The sequence below is a fragment of the Palaemon carinicauda genome, chromosome 2 (assembly GCF_036898095.1).
Source record: "Palaemon carinicauda isolate YSFRI2023 chromosome 2, ASM3689809v2, whole genome shotgun sequence".
NCBI classification, from domain to species: domain Eukaryota; kingdom Metazoa; phylum Arthropoda; class Malacostraca; order Decapoda; family Palaemonidae; genus Palaemon; species Palaemon carinicauda.
Genome location: NC_090726.1, coordinates 202,597,987 through 202,613,642, shown reverse-complemented (window position 1 = coordinate 202,613,642; position 15,656 = coordinate 202,597,987). Strand labels below are relative to the sequence as shown.

The following is a 15,656-nucleotide window of genomic DNA, read 5'->3' as shown; positions in this document are numbered from 1 at the left end:
GGGCTTATAGCATCTTGCTTTTCCAACTAGGGTAGTAGCTTGGCTAGTAATAATAATAGTAATAATAATGACGTTACTAATAAAAATCTTTTATTTGGATATTATTTAGGTGAACATCTCTTTAGGGGAAAAGAAATACTTGTGGAATCATGAATATAATTAGGTTTGTTTTCTTCATACAGAAAGATGGAATTAAAGATACATCAAAAGTGTGAACAATTAAGATATATTGAAACTAGAAAAAAAAAAAGTATAAGAATGTTCTTGTTGATAGTTTTAGAAATATATCTTAGAATATATCTTAAAATATTAGTTCATGATACTTTATTATTATTATTATTATTATTAGTAGTAGTAGTAGTAGTAGTAGTAGTAGTAGTAGTAGTATCATTATTATTATTAGCATTATTATCATTATTATGATGATGATGATTATTATTATTATTACCATTGTTATTATTAGTATGATGATGATTATTATTATGATTATTGTTATTGTTACTGTTATATTATTATTATTATTATTATTATTATTATTATCATTATTACTACTACTACTACTTGCTAAGCTACAACCCTAGTTGGAATAGCAGGATGCTATGTGGATGCTATAAGCCCAGGGGCCCCAACAGGGAAAATATCTTCATTAATAAAGATTTCATGACAAGTATTCCAATGGAGATCGTTGGTATTATAGAAATTAGATCGTGAAATTCCAGTTAAAGTATCAGTAATTACTTTAACCCCATTCATTAAATCTTCCACTGTCTTGGGTTAGAGTTCTCTCGCCCGAGGGTACATCTGTTTCTTGATTTCTTTTCCTCACTGGGCTATTTTCCCTGTTGTGGCCCTCGAGTTGGCAGTATCCTGATGGTCCAACTAGGGTTGTAGCTTAGATAATAATAATAATAATAAAAATAATAATAATGATAATAATAATAATAATAATAATAATGATAATAATATTCTATTGATCTTAGAACTTAATCCCAAGGGTACATTCAGGCACACTATTCTATCTGTTTCTTGATTTATTTTCCTCACTGGGCTATTTTCCCTGTTGGGGCCTTCGAGTTGGTAGTATCCTGATTGTCCAACTAGGGTTGTAGCTTAGATGATGATAATAATAATAATAATAATAATAATAATAATAATAATAATAATATTCTATTGGTCTTAAAACTTAATTACGTGAATACTAATTACTAATACTACTACTACTACTACTAATACTACTACTACTACTACTACTACTACTACTACTACTAGCTAAGCAACGGCCCTTGTTAGAACAGCAGGATTACATAAGCCCAAACATTCTAATAGCCCAAATAGGAAAGGAAATAAATAAATTACATGAAAATTAACGAATAAAGAATATAAAATATCTTAAGAATAAAGAATATAAAATATCTTAAGAATAAAGACTATAAAACATCTTAAGATAAGTAACAACATTAGATTAAATACGGTGATATATAAACTACAAAGTCCTCAGGTCATCCTATTCAGTGTGTTTAAATGCACCTTCAAGTATTGGGCACTTTATGTTCAAATGCATCTTCACATATTGGGCACTTTATGTTCAAATGCATCTTCACATATTGGGCACTTTATGTTCAAATGCATCTTCACATATTGGACACTTTTCTCGAGTTTATTGTGGCGATTCTCTGTTAATCGTAACTCCATAGAGGCTGTTAATACTCTCGTGATCCTCTTGTTGGCTGGAGAAGGTGCTGACATTGAACATATGGGGGTTATGTGAAGTGTTTTCTGGTTCCAAGTTCCTTGCTGGCTCTGAAATGGAAAGGGTTTAAGGTTTAAAGGTTGCTCATGAGTGGTAGGGACAAGGGACAGTGACAGTGACCTAGAGTCTGACCATATATACATATACATTATTATTATTATTATTATTATTATTATTATTATTAGCCACGCTAAATCCAAAGATGGAAAAGCAGGATACTATAAGCCCAAGGGCTCCAAAAGGGAAACTAGCCCCGTGAGGAAAGGAAATAAGGAAACAGATTAGTGCGTCTGATTGTACCCTCAAGCAAGAGAACTCTTAATCCAAGATAGCACATATCATGGTACAGAGGCTATGGAACTACCAAAAACTAGACGCTGGATGGCTTCTCCAACTCCAGGTTTTGATTCTGTGGCCTAAATTCTATACACACAAAGATCTGCGAGTCAGAAGCGGAGCAACTTCTTATCTTGCTTATGCTTCAACATCCGGTATTCGGGTATTCCCAACGTACTATACTCATGATAATTCTAACCTATCAGCTAGTAGGACACTTTTCTTAGATAAAAGGACACTCCTAAAAGTCAGCACAAACGCGTCTCATCAAAAAAAATATTGAGTAATAGATACTGTGCTCTTTAAAGGATAACATGATAAAACTTTATTTGAATGTGAGTGTGCACTAATATGTAATTTTATTCTATACTTTTTCCTCTATTTTAGTATGATCATCAGCACCTAATAAGGGTTTGTGGTAGTCCATTGGAAACGGCCCTACTTGGCGACATGCTGTACTTGGGTTCGGGACCCGCTTAAGCTAGATAGTTTCTTGTAGTGTCTGCAAACTTGCCATCATTGTGAGCTAAGGATGGGTGTTTGGAGGAGCCTATAGTCTACCTGCTGAGTTATCATCAGGCATTGCCTGGCCCTCCCTGATCCTAGCTTGATGAAGAGGGTGTGAACTAAGGATTGGTGTTTTGGGGAGCCTATACATCTACCTGCTGAGTCATCATCAGCCATTGCCTGGCCCTCCCTGATCCTAGCTTGATGGAGAAGGGATTAGGCGCTGATCATATGTATATATGGACTGTCTTTAGGGCAGTGTCACTGTCCCTTCCCTCTCCCATTCATGGACGACCTGTAAACTGATTTTTCTTCAAAATTTTAGGCGTATTTAGCATTTGGTTCTTAACCTCTATTTTTCCTATCGAATAGAATGTGTTATGATCTCGATAACGGTTTCTGTAAATTTGTATACGGGTGTGAGTGCCAGAAATGTATTGATGGATATAGCTACAGTATATGTGGTTTAATATTTCTTATTCATACTGTGGTACATGCGTATCTAACTATAACAAATCATCTTGAAAAAAAAAAAACTAAGAAATTCTCAGATTCCAAAGAGGAACTTCTCACTTTCCTCAAGTATTATTTACTTTTTGCTTTTTTACCCCTTTTCTTACCCCATAACGAGATCTTTTCTCCTTTTCTACATTCTATTCATCACTAAAGTGAAAATTTATGAGATGGTAAAGAGAATTAGCTTTGTTTACAGCAAATATTTACCATTAAGCGAAGTTCTTCTCCCTCGGATAAGACAAACAGCCATTCCTATGACGATAGCGACCAACACACAACAGATACTTAGTGAAACTATTGTTGTAATTTCCAGAGCAGTCTCTCTGGGGCTTGGCGTTGGGACAGTGGATGAGACAATGCTGCTTCGAGTCGTGGATGAGACAATGCTGCTTTGAGTTGTTGTGGAACCAACAGGACATTCAGTTGCAAGGGGAACTGGTGCTGGAAGAACTGCAATAAAGTTTTGTTAGATTAGCTTAGCTTAAACAACAACATAAAATGCAGCAGTTTTTAGTTCACAGCAGGACAAGGACTTCAGAGATGTCAATTCATATTTGGTGGTTGGCCAGCTTTCATCATCACGGTGGCCAGTGTGGATTGGTTCGGGCGGTAGATTTTCGTCTGATTGCTCACATTAAACCAACCTAGCATTGGTGGCCTTGACTAGTACAGCTTTGCTGATCTTAGATATACTCAAACACTTTCACCCCGTCAAGGTATCCCCACTGGTTAAACAGCATAACCCAAATCAAATCGTAGAGCTAGGGAGATGGATGTTACTAAGAAAGTGAGCTGAGAAAGAATACGAAAAACACGAGATATTAGGATGGGACAGAGGCATTTGCTCTGTTGTTAGTCCAAATGACGATACTTGATTCGACTTTACTTTAAGAGCTGTTTCCCAGGTCCTGTCACACAAGGAAACCCTACGCACTACAGGAACTACAGGATCTGTCTGCCGTATCCATTCTTAGGTATTTTGAGTATCACACAGCATACATAAAACTGAAATATTTTTTTAATTAACATTGTCAATATATTAATTTCATGATACAGTATTAGGAATATATAGAAATCGAAGGCTTTCGAAAAGAGGATATAAAAGAACATTGACTCACCACATTGATATGCGTCGGCACAAAATCTCCAGTAGGTCTGTTTGGTGCTCGTGATTGTGATATTTAAATCATATTTCCAATATACCTGATATCTTCTGTTGCCTGGATAAATTATCACATCCTTGGAAAGAAAAACTTTGAAAAGACATTGCATTGAAAATTTTCCATGACACTAGATATATCTGTCATATTAAGCTAACAATCATTCGCCTGTTAGAAAGATCAGTTGTAAACCAATTTTATTATAGTTTTACTTATCAATTAATGAGACATAGAAGCAGAAAATACCTTAATGATGTAACTAACAGCAGGGTTCAGAAATGGTTTCTTTCCTTTGAGTGTTTGGTAGCTCAAAAGTGAGTATGAATATTTATTTGGAATATGAAAGAACCATTAAGAAAGAATTTTATTACCTTATCAACTTCGTTGCGAAGGCTCATGATTTGATAGGCGTGTATCTATTTATATATGTTTGTGTGTTTGTTCGTTTGTGATTCTCATAACTCAAAAAGTATTTGACAGAATCTCATAAAATTTGGTGGGATGATTGGCTATAACCCAAGGACAATTTAATTATATTTTGGAAGTTATTGGGTCAAAGTTCAAGGCCATGTAAAGGTCAAAAACATTTTTTTGCTATATCGTGGTCAATTTTTATCCAATTTGCATGAAACTAGTGCCAAAATGTGCATAGGACATTGTCCTGCTAGGGCATTTTCACTGTCCCTTGCCTCTGCCATTCATAAAGGACCTTTAAACCGTTAAGAGATCCCTTTTGACTGATTTTCCAATGAACTAATTCTTTTGTATTCAAAGTTAACTTGCAATTTTTCATCTTTGATTCAAAATTAAATAAATATTTAACTTTGAAAGCTGAAGAAAGTGTTCACGAAAGAATTGTGTTTTAAAAAGTAATTACCAATAAATTAGATTTTTGTTTTAATTTCCTGGTTGCATCATTACGGTTTTGTGGGGTCAGAAAATTCATTGAGTGATCGAAGACTTTTGATACTTACCCCATCTATTCTATAAATTTTAAAGAAATTCCATGCATTTGATTCTCTTGAATTGTATATATCTCCAAATAGTCGATGAGGATTGTTTTGTGAATTCACAAATCCTTCGAGGGTAATTTCGTTGTTTATATCGCTGGTCCAGGAAGCTAGAACAGTGAAGGAAGGTACTTTAGCTGTGAAGTTGACTGTATTATTCGCATCAGAGATGTCGAACTTGTCATCTGGAAGAGAGAATGAGTTTGGATATTGTAAAAGAATGTTTAAAGAAAACCGCGTTATAAGATATACTGTAATTTTAACTTGAATTTAAAAAAAAAAAAGTTCTTCATTACTCCGTTAGGAACCAGTGAAAATAACTAGTCTTCAGGAAGTAATAAATTGTGAATTTAGTGAAGATTTTAAGACAGGATATCGCCATTCCAAACATCAATAGGTTAATTTGGTTCGTGTAGTAAAAAGAAGCAACAATTTAGAAGTCTGAAGACAACGGCTGAAGTATAAACATCTAATCATCATCATCATCATTATCATTATCATCATCATCATCATATGCCTATTGACTCAAAGAGCCTTGGTTAGATTTCACCAGTCGTCTCTATTATTATTATTACTTGCTAAGCCACAACCCCAGTTGGAAAAGCATGACGCTATAAGCCCAGGGGTCCCCAGCAGGGAAAACAGCCCAGTGATGAAAGGAAACAAGGAAAAAGAAAATATTTTAAGAAGAGTAACAACATTAAAATAACAAGAGGAAGAAAAATATATAGTATAGTGTGCCCGAATGTACCCTCAAGCAAGAGAAATCTACCCCAAAACAGTGGAATACCATATTACAGAGGCAATGACACTACCCAAGACTAGAGAACAGTGGTTTGATTTTGGAGTGTCCTCCTCCTAGAAAGATCTGGTTACCATAGCTAAAGTGTCTCTTTTAACCTTAAAGCGAAGTGATTCTTACCTGCTTGAGCAGACACAAAGGCCAGAATCAGTGCAAAAGGGAAGAGCAGTAGTTTCACCATAGTTGGTCGTTGGAATCCTGTCAAGAAATTGATCCCAGTTGGTCAAACTCACTTCTGAGTCCTCTGGAGAAATGAATTTATGGTTCCTCTTTGGCTCGTCACTGAAAAAAGTTTCACTTGATTTTTCTTTCCACTTAATCACTTCTGAAGAAGAGGCTTTGTCTTGTTACCTCTCTGTAGGTTAGTAAAGAACTAGTAAAGAACTAATGGCGTCCTGGGATCAGAAAAAATGTAAGTATTATTCACATTTCCTACCGGATTTCCAAGCTGACTAAACGTCTTCGTTTTAGCAACGGAAATGCAACCAAAGACACTCCAGTAGGCTAGATATGTGTTAGTTAGTAGTCAATTAAAAGGTTCATTTCCTTATACAACCAATTCACTGTAATGTATAAAGATAATTCATTATCAAGTACTTTTGAACTAAACCACACCCGGTTTCATTCACCGCTAATCTGTTTGTTACTTTGCGGACGAGATGACGTCTTGCAGTTGACAATTGACATTTCAAAAAAGGATATCCTCTCTCTCTCTCTCTCTCTCTCTCTCTCTCTCTCTCTCTCTCTCTCTCTCTCTCTCTCTCTCTCTCTCTCTCTCTCTCTGCTTCTCTTAGTCATCCTTATCTGTCATCTATATTTCCTCCAGCAACGATTGTCCAATTTTACTTGGGTTTAGTTCATTTCATCTAATTGCCGGTTGGTCAAAACAGTCTAATGTTTATCCTTATTTTTTATCGATCATAGGTTCGAGTCCCTGGCCGGGCTGGGCTAGTTATCGTTAAAGGGAATTTCCTTGTGCGTCTAAGATCCCATGTAAGAGGGAATTGGATATTGAATGGTATTTATGGCTAATTTTGTAAAAAATTGTAAACATCGAGTGTTAGTGACACATATATATATATATATATATATATATATATATATATATATATATTATTATTATTATTATTATGATTATGATTATTATTATTATTACTTGCCAAGCTACTACCCTAGTTGGAAAAGTAAGATGCTATAAGGCTATAAGCCCAAGGGCTCCATTAGAAAAAAATAGCCCAGTGAGGAGAGGAAATAAGGAAATAAATAAATGGTGAGAATAAATTAACAATAAATCGTTCTAAAAACAGTAACAACGCCAAAACAGATATGTCCTATATAACCTATTAACAACGTCAAAACAGATATGCCCTGTATAAACTATTAACAACGTCAAAACAGATATGTCCTATATAAACTATTAACAACGTCAGCAACAGATATGTCAAATAAACAATAAAAAGACTCATGTCAGCCTGGTCAACATAAAAATATTTGCTCCAACTTTGAACTTTTGAAGTTCTACTGATTCAACTACCCGATTAGGAATATCATTCGACAACTTGGTAACAGCAGGAATAAAACTTCTAGAATACTGTGTAGTATTGAGCCTCATGATGGAGAAGGCCTGGCTATAAGAATTAACTGCCTGCCTAGTATTACGAACAGGATAGAATTGTCCAGGGAGATCTGAATGTAAAGGATGGTCAGAGTTATGAAAAATCTTATGCAACATGCATAATGAACTAATTTAACGACGGTGCCAAAGATTAATATCTAGATCAGGAATAAGAAATTTAATAGACCGTAAGTTTCTGTCCAACAAATTAAGATGAGAATCAGCAGCTGAAGACCAGACAGGAGAAAAATACTCAAAACAAGGTAGAATGAAAGAATTAAAACGTCTTCAGAATAGAGTGATCACCAAAAATCTTAAAAGACTTTCTCAATAAGCCAATTTTTGTGCAATTGAAGAAGACACAGACCTAATGTGTTTTTCAACAATAAATTTGCTGTCGAGAATCACACCTAAAATTTTAAAAGTCATACAAATTTAAAGAAACATTATCAATACTGGATGTTGAGGAATCAGCGTCCTTGACCTACTTACAATCATACTTTTTAGTTTTGTTAGGATTCAACTTCATACCCCATAATTTACACCATGCACCAATTTTAGCTATCTCTATTAAGGGATTCACCAACCCCAGATCTACATTCTAGGGATGGAATTGATGCAAAGAGAGTAGCATCATCTGCATATACAGCAAGCTTGTTTTGTAGGCCAAACTCCATGTCATGTGTATATAGGATGAAAAGTAATGGGCCAAGAACACTACCATGTGGAACACCGGATATCTCATTCCTATACTCACTATGGTGGCCATCAACAACAACTCTTTGAGATCTATTACTTAAAAAATCAATAATTATGCTGAGAAACGACTCAAACAATCCCAACTGTTTGAGTTTGAAAACAAGGGCCTCATGATTAACACGGTCAAAGGCAGCACTAAAATCAAGGCTAATCATACGAACTTCCTGACCACAATCAAGGGATTTCTGTACAGGATTGGAGATTGTATGTTATATATGGTATATATATATATATATATATATATATATATATATATATATATATATATATATATATATATATATATATATATATATATTCTCTTATGCACTTGATCTAAGGAGTAAGTGCATATCATTTATGTTTCAGTGTCTGACCCGAATATATTTCTTGCCTGGTAGTAGGTTGGCCAGGGCACCAGCCATCCGTTGAGATACTACCGCTAGAGAGTTATTGGGTAATTAGACTGGCCAGACAGTACTGTATTGGATCGTTCTCTCTGGTTACGGTTCATTTTCCTTTTGCCTACACATACACTGAGTAGTCTGGCTTATTGTCTACTTAGTGTCCTCTGTCCTCCAACACCTGACAAAACTAAAATGACTAAATAATTCATTTTCTCTTAAGGGGTTAACTACTGCACTGTAATTCTTCGGTGGCTACTTTCCTCTTGGCAAGGGTAAAAGAGATTCTTTAGCTATGGTAAGCTACTCTTCTAGGAGAAGGACACTCCAAAATCAAACCATTGTTCTCTGGTCTTGGATAGTACCATAGCCTCTGGACCATGGTCTTTCACTGTCTTGGAGTAGAGTTCTCTTGCTTGAGGGTACGCTTGGGAACACCATTCTATCATATTTTTCTTCCTCTTGTTTTGTTAAAGTTTTTATAGTTTATATGTGAAAGATTTGTGTTGATGTTGTTTTTTCTTAAATTATTTTAATTTAGTTGTTAATTACTTGTAGTTTCCTTTTTTCCCTTCCTCACTGGGCTACTTTCCTTGTTGAAGCCCTCAGGATTATAGGCTTATAGTACTTTGCTTTTCCAACTAGGGTTGTAGTTTAGCAAGTAATAATAATAATAATAATAATAATAATAATAATAATAATAAAAAGATGGAATTCACAAGTGATAATAATAATGCTATTTTGAATAGTCTTTATTTTTTTTTGTCCTCAAAGACTCATTTAAAAACAGTTATAATTACACAAAGACATTTCCTAATACTCATGAAAACTCCAAGGTCTTTGAGAACATTTTTATAAAGCCTCCTTAAATCCACATGGTATGTGGCTTCAAATAAGGATGTCTCTCCTTATTAATGCATAAAATAGATTAATTGGAAGCTTAAGTAAATTATGAAACAAATATAAGTCTGTTCAGTGGCATAGCTAAGAGTGGGGGACCTTTTTGAAAAGGCCCCCCTTGGCCTCCAAGAGAGGGGTCCCTCCAAAGCAGGGTCAGAAAAAAAAATGGAAGTATACAATTAGAATTACTATTCGGTAAGGGGGAGCAGGTTCTCTTTACTAAGTCAGCGCCCCCCCCCCCCCCCAAGACCCTAAATTTCTAGTACGCCACTATGTAACGAAATGTAAATACAGAAATTGAATATGCATACATCAGAATAAAGTCTGGAAGGTTAAAGAAATAATTAAATAAAGGTGCCCACAATGAAATGAAAACCATACAGGGTTTTGAGACTTAGAAAAGGCCACCTACATAACATTTTCCTTTCAGATTAGGACCAGTTATTCTAAGCTCTGGTCTCATTTTCAACACAAGGAAATGTTGTTTGGCTAAAAGTAAAGATATTTTATACAGAAAGAGATTGTGGCAGAGATTTTACAGTGAATCATCAATATTTCTACTTTTTACCACATCTGAGTAGTCGGATCTCGGTCATCATCTCTTTGAATCAGTGTAACCTTAATACATCTTTTCAATTACATGATATCACCAAATAGATTTATTACATTCTATTTACCTCCAAGAGAACAGCAGGGAATTTTTTCAACGCTTCACTTTCCAACTAAATCATCATGATCTTTTACCAGGTGGAATAGACTTAGGAAAATAATGAAACTTTCTCTCTTGTAAGTTAGATTCTAAGTTAGATTCTTGTTAGAACATTATTCATATTATCTGTACTCTTTTTCTCAGTTCGTGCCACTGAAAGGACGTGACTTGCATATTGATTATGGCCTTCTTCCTGTGTTCATGGCATCCATGAAAAACACCAAGAAGGCAGAGGATCACCTTGCATTACCCCTGTCCTCATGCCTGTCTCGGAATCACTGCTCCATAGATGACGTTTTCGAAGTTATGGTTCTGTTGTGCTCTGAAAACATTGCCTGGCAACTCGACCTCTTCGTAAATAGCCTCTGAATTCATGTTCGATCCAGGCTCTGAAACGGAATTATTATTGTTATTATTACTTGCTAAGCTACAAGCCTAGTTGGAAAGGCAGGATGATATATTCTCAGGGGCTCCAACAGGGAAAATGGCCCAGTAAGGAAAGGAAACAAAGAAAAATACAATATTTCAAGAGCAGTAACAACATTAAAATGAATATCTCCTATATAAACTATGAAAACTTTAACAAAACAAGAGGAAGAGAAATAAGATAGAGTAGTATGCCCAAGTGTACCCTCAAGCAAGAGAACTCTAACCCTAGACAGTGGAAGACCATGGTACAGAGGCTCTGGCACTACCCAAGACTAGAGAACAATGGCTTTTACATAAGCCCAAGAAAAGAGAACATCGAATGGAGTATAATTCCTGTGTCCACATAAGGTACAGTTGGACACAGGAATGCATGGTCCACCTCGCTCTGGGGGAGTGCACCCTGCCACGCCTTTACTGCATGGTGAGTTTTTACTCCGGAGTAAGGGTCGATTAGTTGCACTTTCTCAGAGCAAGATGTGCCAGGAATTCCTGTGTCCTACTGTACATTTGATTGCGTATTAAGAGGTTTGTTGTAGATTATATCTGAAATTGTCTTTTTCATTTAAGCTGAAGACGAAGATTTACATAATTATTTTTATTCTATTTTTATGCAATGTTCTACATTTCTTGGTGTTATACACATCTTGTTATTCACATTTTACACCATATAAAATAGGTTTTACATCATGCAATTCCAAATTTTTTTTTTATTTTATTGATTTGTGATCCCATATAATTGCTTTTTAGCGTTTGACTTAAACTTCTTCCTTTTTAGATACAAATTTCAATTGTAAACGACCTCTACTCTCATAGAATCGGTTTGTTTTTATTTAAAGGCCGCTCATGAATTGCAAAGGCGAGGAACAGCAATAATGTCCTAGTGACTGATCATATATACGTATGATCAATGGCCGAGTTAGGACCAGGGAGGGCCAGGCAATGGCTGTTGATGACTCAGCAGGTAGACCTATAGACTCTCCCGAAAGCCGCCTTCCTTAGCTCACAAGGATGGTGAGATTGCAGACACTACAAGAAACTATTGAGTTGGAGCGAGTCCCAAACCCCGGTCCAGCATATTGCCAGACAGGGACGTTTCCAATAGTCTACCAAAACCCTCATAAGTTTCATTTTAGGAAACAGATATCTATTCTGTCAGCTGCAGCATCCAAGACGGAATACTTGTCTTTTTCCATCACAGGGTTAAAGGTTTCAGAGTACCTGAGACAGATTATGGGACCATTAGAGAAACCCCTTTTTCAATAACAACATAACCTGATTTTAACTTGATAGTATGCAAAACATTGTGCCTGATTTGAATCCTTAATACTTTGGGGACGAAATCAGGCTGTAATTTTGGCAGAAACTAATTTTTTAAAAATCAGGTTTCTCGTAGCATTGGGTTCTCAACCACCGCTTGTGCCGTCGAATAAAAAGTGTAGTTGTTCCGATTAAGCTGCTTGTAAGTTTCTGTGCTTATGTGAATGTCATTATTGTTTGTAGGAATATATCTATTGCCTGTATTAATGAAAGTGCATATGATACATCGGAATTGTCTTTAAGATAGGGTTAAGCAAATCTTCAGTTTCAGCAGAGGAAACTGCCCACTTTGAAACAGTGATAATCGTTAGTGTTAAAGAGAATAAGCCTTCTTCACAGCAAATATTTACCATTAAGTGAAGCTCTTCTCCCTCGGATGATGTAAACAGCCATTCCTATCATGATCGCGACCAACACACAACAGATACTTAGTAAAACTATTGTTGTGATTTCCAGAGCAGTCTCTCTGGGGCTTGGCGTTGGGACAGTGGATGAGACAATGCTGCTTTGAGTCGTGGATGAGACAATGCTGCTTTGAGTCGTGGAGGAGACAATGCTGCTTTCCGTTGCAAGGGGAACTGGTTCTGGAAGAACTGCAATAGAGTTTTGTTAGATTAGCTTAGCTTAAACAACGACTTAAAATGCATTAGTTTCTAGTCGGACAAAGAAGTCAGATATGTCAATTCATATTTGGTGTTTGGCCAGTTTTCATCATCACGCTGGCAAGTGCGGATTGGTGATGGCGGTAGATTTTCGTCTGATCGCTCACATTAAACCAACCTAGCATTGGTGGCCTTGACTAGTACAGCTTTGCTGATCTTACATATTCTCAAACACTTTCACCACGTTAAAGTATCCCCACTGGTTAAACAGCACAGCCCAAATCAAATCGCAGAGCTAGGGAGATGGATGTTACTAAGAAAGTGAGTTGAGAAAGCATACGAAAAACACGAGATATTAGGATGGGACAGAGGCATTTGCTCTGTTGTTAGTCCAAATGACTGTTCTTGATTCGACTTTACTTTAAGAGCTGTTTTCCAGGTCCTGTCACACAAGGAAACCCTACGCACTACAGGAACTACAAGATCTGTTTGTCGTGTACATTCTTAGGTATTTTGAGTATCACACAGCGTAGAAATAAAACTGAAATAATTTTTTAATTAACATTGTGAATATATTAATTTCATGATACAGTATTAGGAATATATAGAAATTGAGGACTTTCCAAAATATATTATGAAAGAAAATGGACTCACCACATAGATATATGTCGGCACAAAATCTCCAGTAGGTCTTTTTGGTGCTCTTGATTGTGATATTTAAATCATGTTGCCAATCTACCTCATATCTTATGTTGCCTGGATTAATTATCACATCCTTGGAGAGAAAAACTTTGAAAAGACATTGCATTGAAAATTTTCCACGATACGAGATATATCTGTCATATTAAGCTAACAATCATTCGCCTGTTAGAAAGATCATTTGTAAACCAATTTTATTATAGTTTTACTTATCAATTAATGACACATAGAAGCAGAAAATACCTTAATGATGTAACTAACAGCAGGGTTCAGAAATGGTTTCTTTCCTTTGAGTGTTTGGTAGCTCAAAAGTGAGTATGAATATTTATTTGAAATATGAAAGAACCATTAAAAAAAGAACTTTATTACCTTATCAACTTCGTTGCGAAGGCTCATTATTTGATAGGCGTGTATCTATTTATTTATGTTTGTGTGTTTGTTCGTTTGTGATTCTCATAACTCAAAAAGTATTTGACCGAATCTCATAAGATTTTGTGGGATGATTGGCTATACCCCAAGGACAATTTAATTATATTTTGGAAGTTATTAGGTCAAAGTTCAAGGGCATGTAAAGGTCAAAAACAGCTTTTTGCTATATCGTGGTCAATTTTTATTCAATTTGCATGAAACTAGTGCCAAAATGTGCATAGGACATTGTCCTGCAAGGGTATTGTCACTGTCCCTTGCCTCTGCCATTCATAAAGGACCTTTAAACCGTTAAGAGATCCTTTTTGACTGATTTTCCAATGAACTAAGTCTTTTGTATTCAAAGTTAACTTGAAAATTTTCTTCTTTGATTCAAAATGAAACAAATATATAACTTTGAAAGCTAAAGAAAGTGTTCACAAAAGAATTGTTTTTTAAAAAGTAATTACCAATAAATTAGATTTTTGTTCTAATTTCCTGATTGCATCATTACGGTTTTGTGGGGTCAGAGAATTCATTGAGTGATCGAAGACTTTTGATATTTACCTTATTAGATCTATAAAATCGAAAGAAATTCCATGCATTTGATTCTCTTGAATTGTATATATCTCCAAATAGTCGATGAGCATTGTTTTGTGAATTCACAAATCCTTCGAAGGTAATTTCGTTGTTTATATCGCTGGTCCAGGAAGCTAGAACAGTGTTGCGAGAAGCTGGCACTGTGAAGTTGAATGGATTATTCGCATCAGAGATGGAGAACTTGTCATCTGGAAGAGAGAATGAGTTTGGATATTGTAAATGAATGCTTAAAGAAAACTGTGTTATAAGATATACTGTAATTTTAACTTGAATTAAAAAAGTTCTTCATTACTCTATTAGGGACTAATGAAAAATAACTAGTCTTGAGGAAGTAATAAATTGTGAATTTACTGAAGATTTTAAGACAGGATATCGCCATTCCAAACATCAATAGGTTAATTTGGTTCGTGTAGTAAAAAGAAGCAACAATTTAGAAGTCTGAAGACAACGGCTGAAGTATAAACATCTAATCATCATCATCATCATCCTACGCCTATTGACTCAAAGAGCTTTGGTTAGATTTCACCAGTCGTCTCTATTATTATTATTACTTGCTAAGCCACAACCCCAGTTGGAAAAGCAGGACGCTATAAGCCCAGGGGGCCCCAACATTGAAAACAGCCCAGTGAGGAAAGGAAACAAGGAAAAAGAAAATATTTTAAGAGTAGCAACATTAAAATAACAAGAGGAAGAAAAATATATAGTATAGTGTGCCCGAATGTACCCTCAAGCAAGAGAACTCTACCTCAAGACAGTGGAATACCATATTACAGAGACAATGACACTACCCAAGACTAGAGAACAGTGGTTTGATTTTGGAGTGTCCTCCTCCTAGAAAGAGCTGCTTACCATGGCTAAAAAGTCTCTTTTAACCTTAAAGCGAAGTGATTCTTACCTGCTTGAGCAGACACAAAGGCCAGAATCAGTGCAAAGGGGAAGAGCAGTAGTTTCACCATAGTTGGTCGTTGGAATCCTGTCAAAAAGTTGATCTCAGTTGGTCAAACTCACTTCTGAGTCCTCTGGAGAAACGAATTTATGGTTCCTCTTTGGCTCGTCACTGAAAAAAAGTTTCACTTGATTTTTCTTTTCACTTAATCACTTCTGAAGAAGAGGCTTTGATTTGTTGCCTTTCTGTAGGTTAGTAAAGAACTAGTAAA

At 35.7% G+C, this 15,656-nt stretch overlaps 1 protein-coding gene across 1 annotated transcript; it reads right to left on the bottom strand.

Moving 5' to 3' along the window:
- Positions 1–1,286: 1,286 nt before the first annotated feature.
- LOC137621993 (uncharacterized) lies at positions 1,287–15,455 on the bottom strand. Its single transcript, XM_068352485.1, has 5 exons — positions 15,395–15,455; positions 14,467–14,687; positions 13,450–13,570; positions 12,544–12,786; positions 1,287–1,800 (listed from the first exon to the last, which is right to left on the bottom strand). Exons 1-5 carry the CDS (start codon positions 15,453–15,455, stop codon positions 1,658–1,660), a joined length of 789 nt encoding a protein of 262 aa, XP_068208586.1. The 3' UTR covers positions 1,287–1,657.
- Positions 15,456–15,656: the final 201 nt, after the last annotated feature.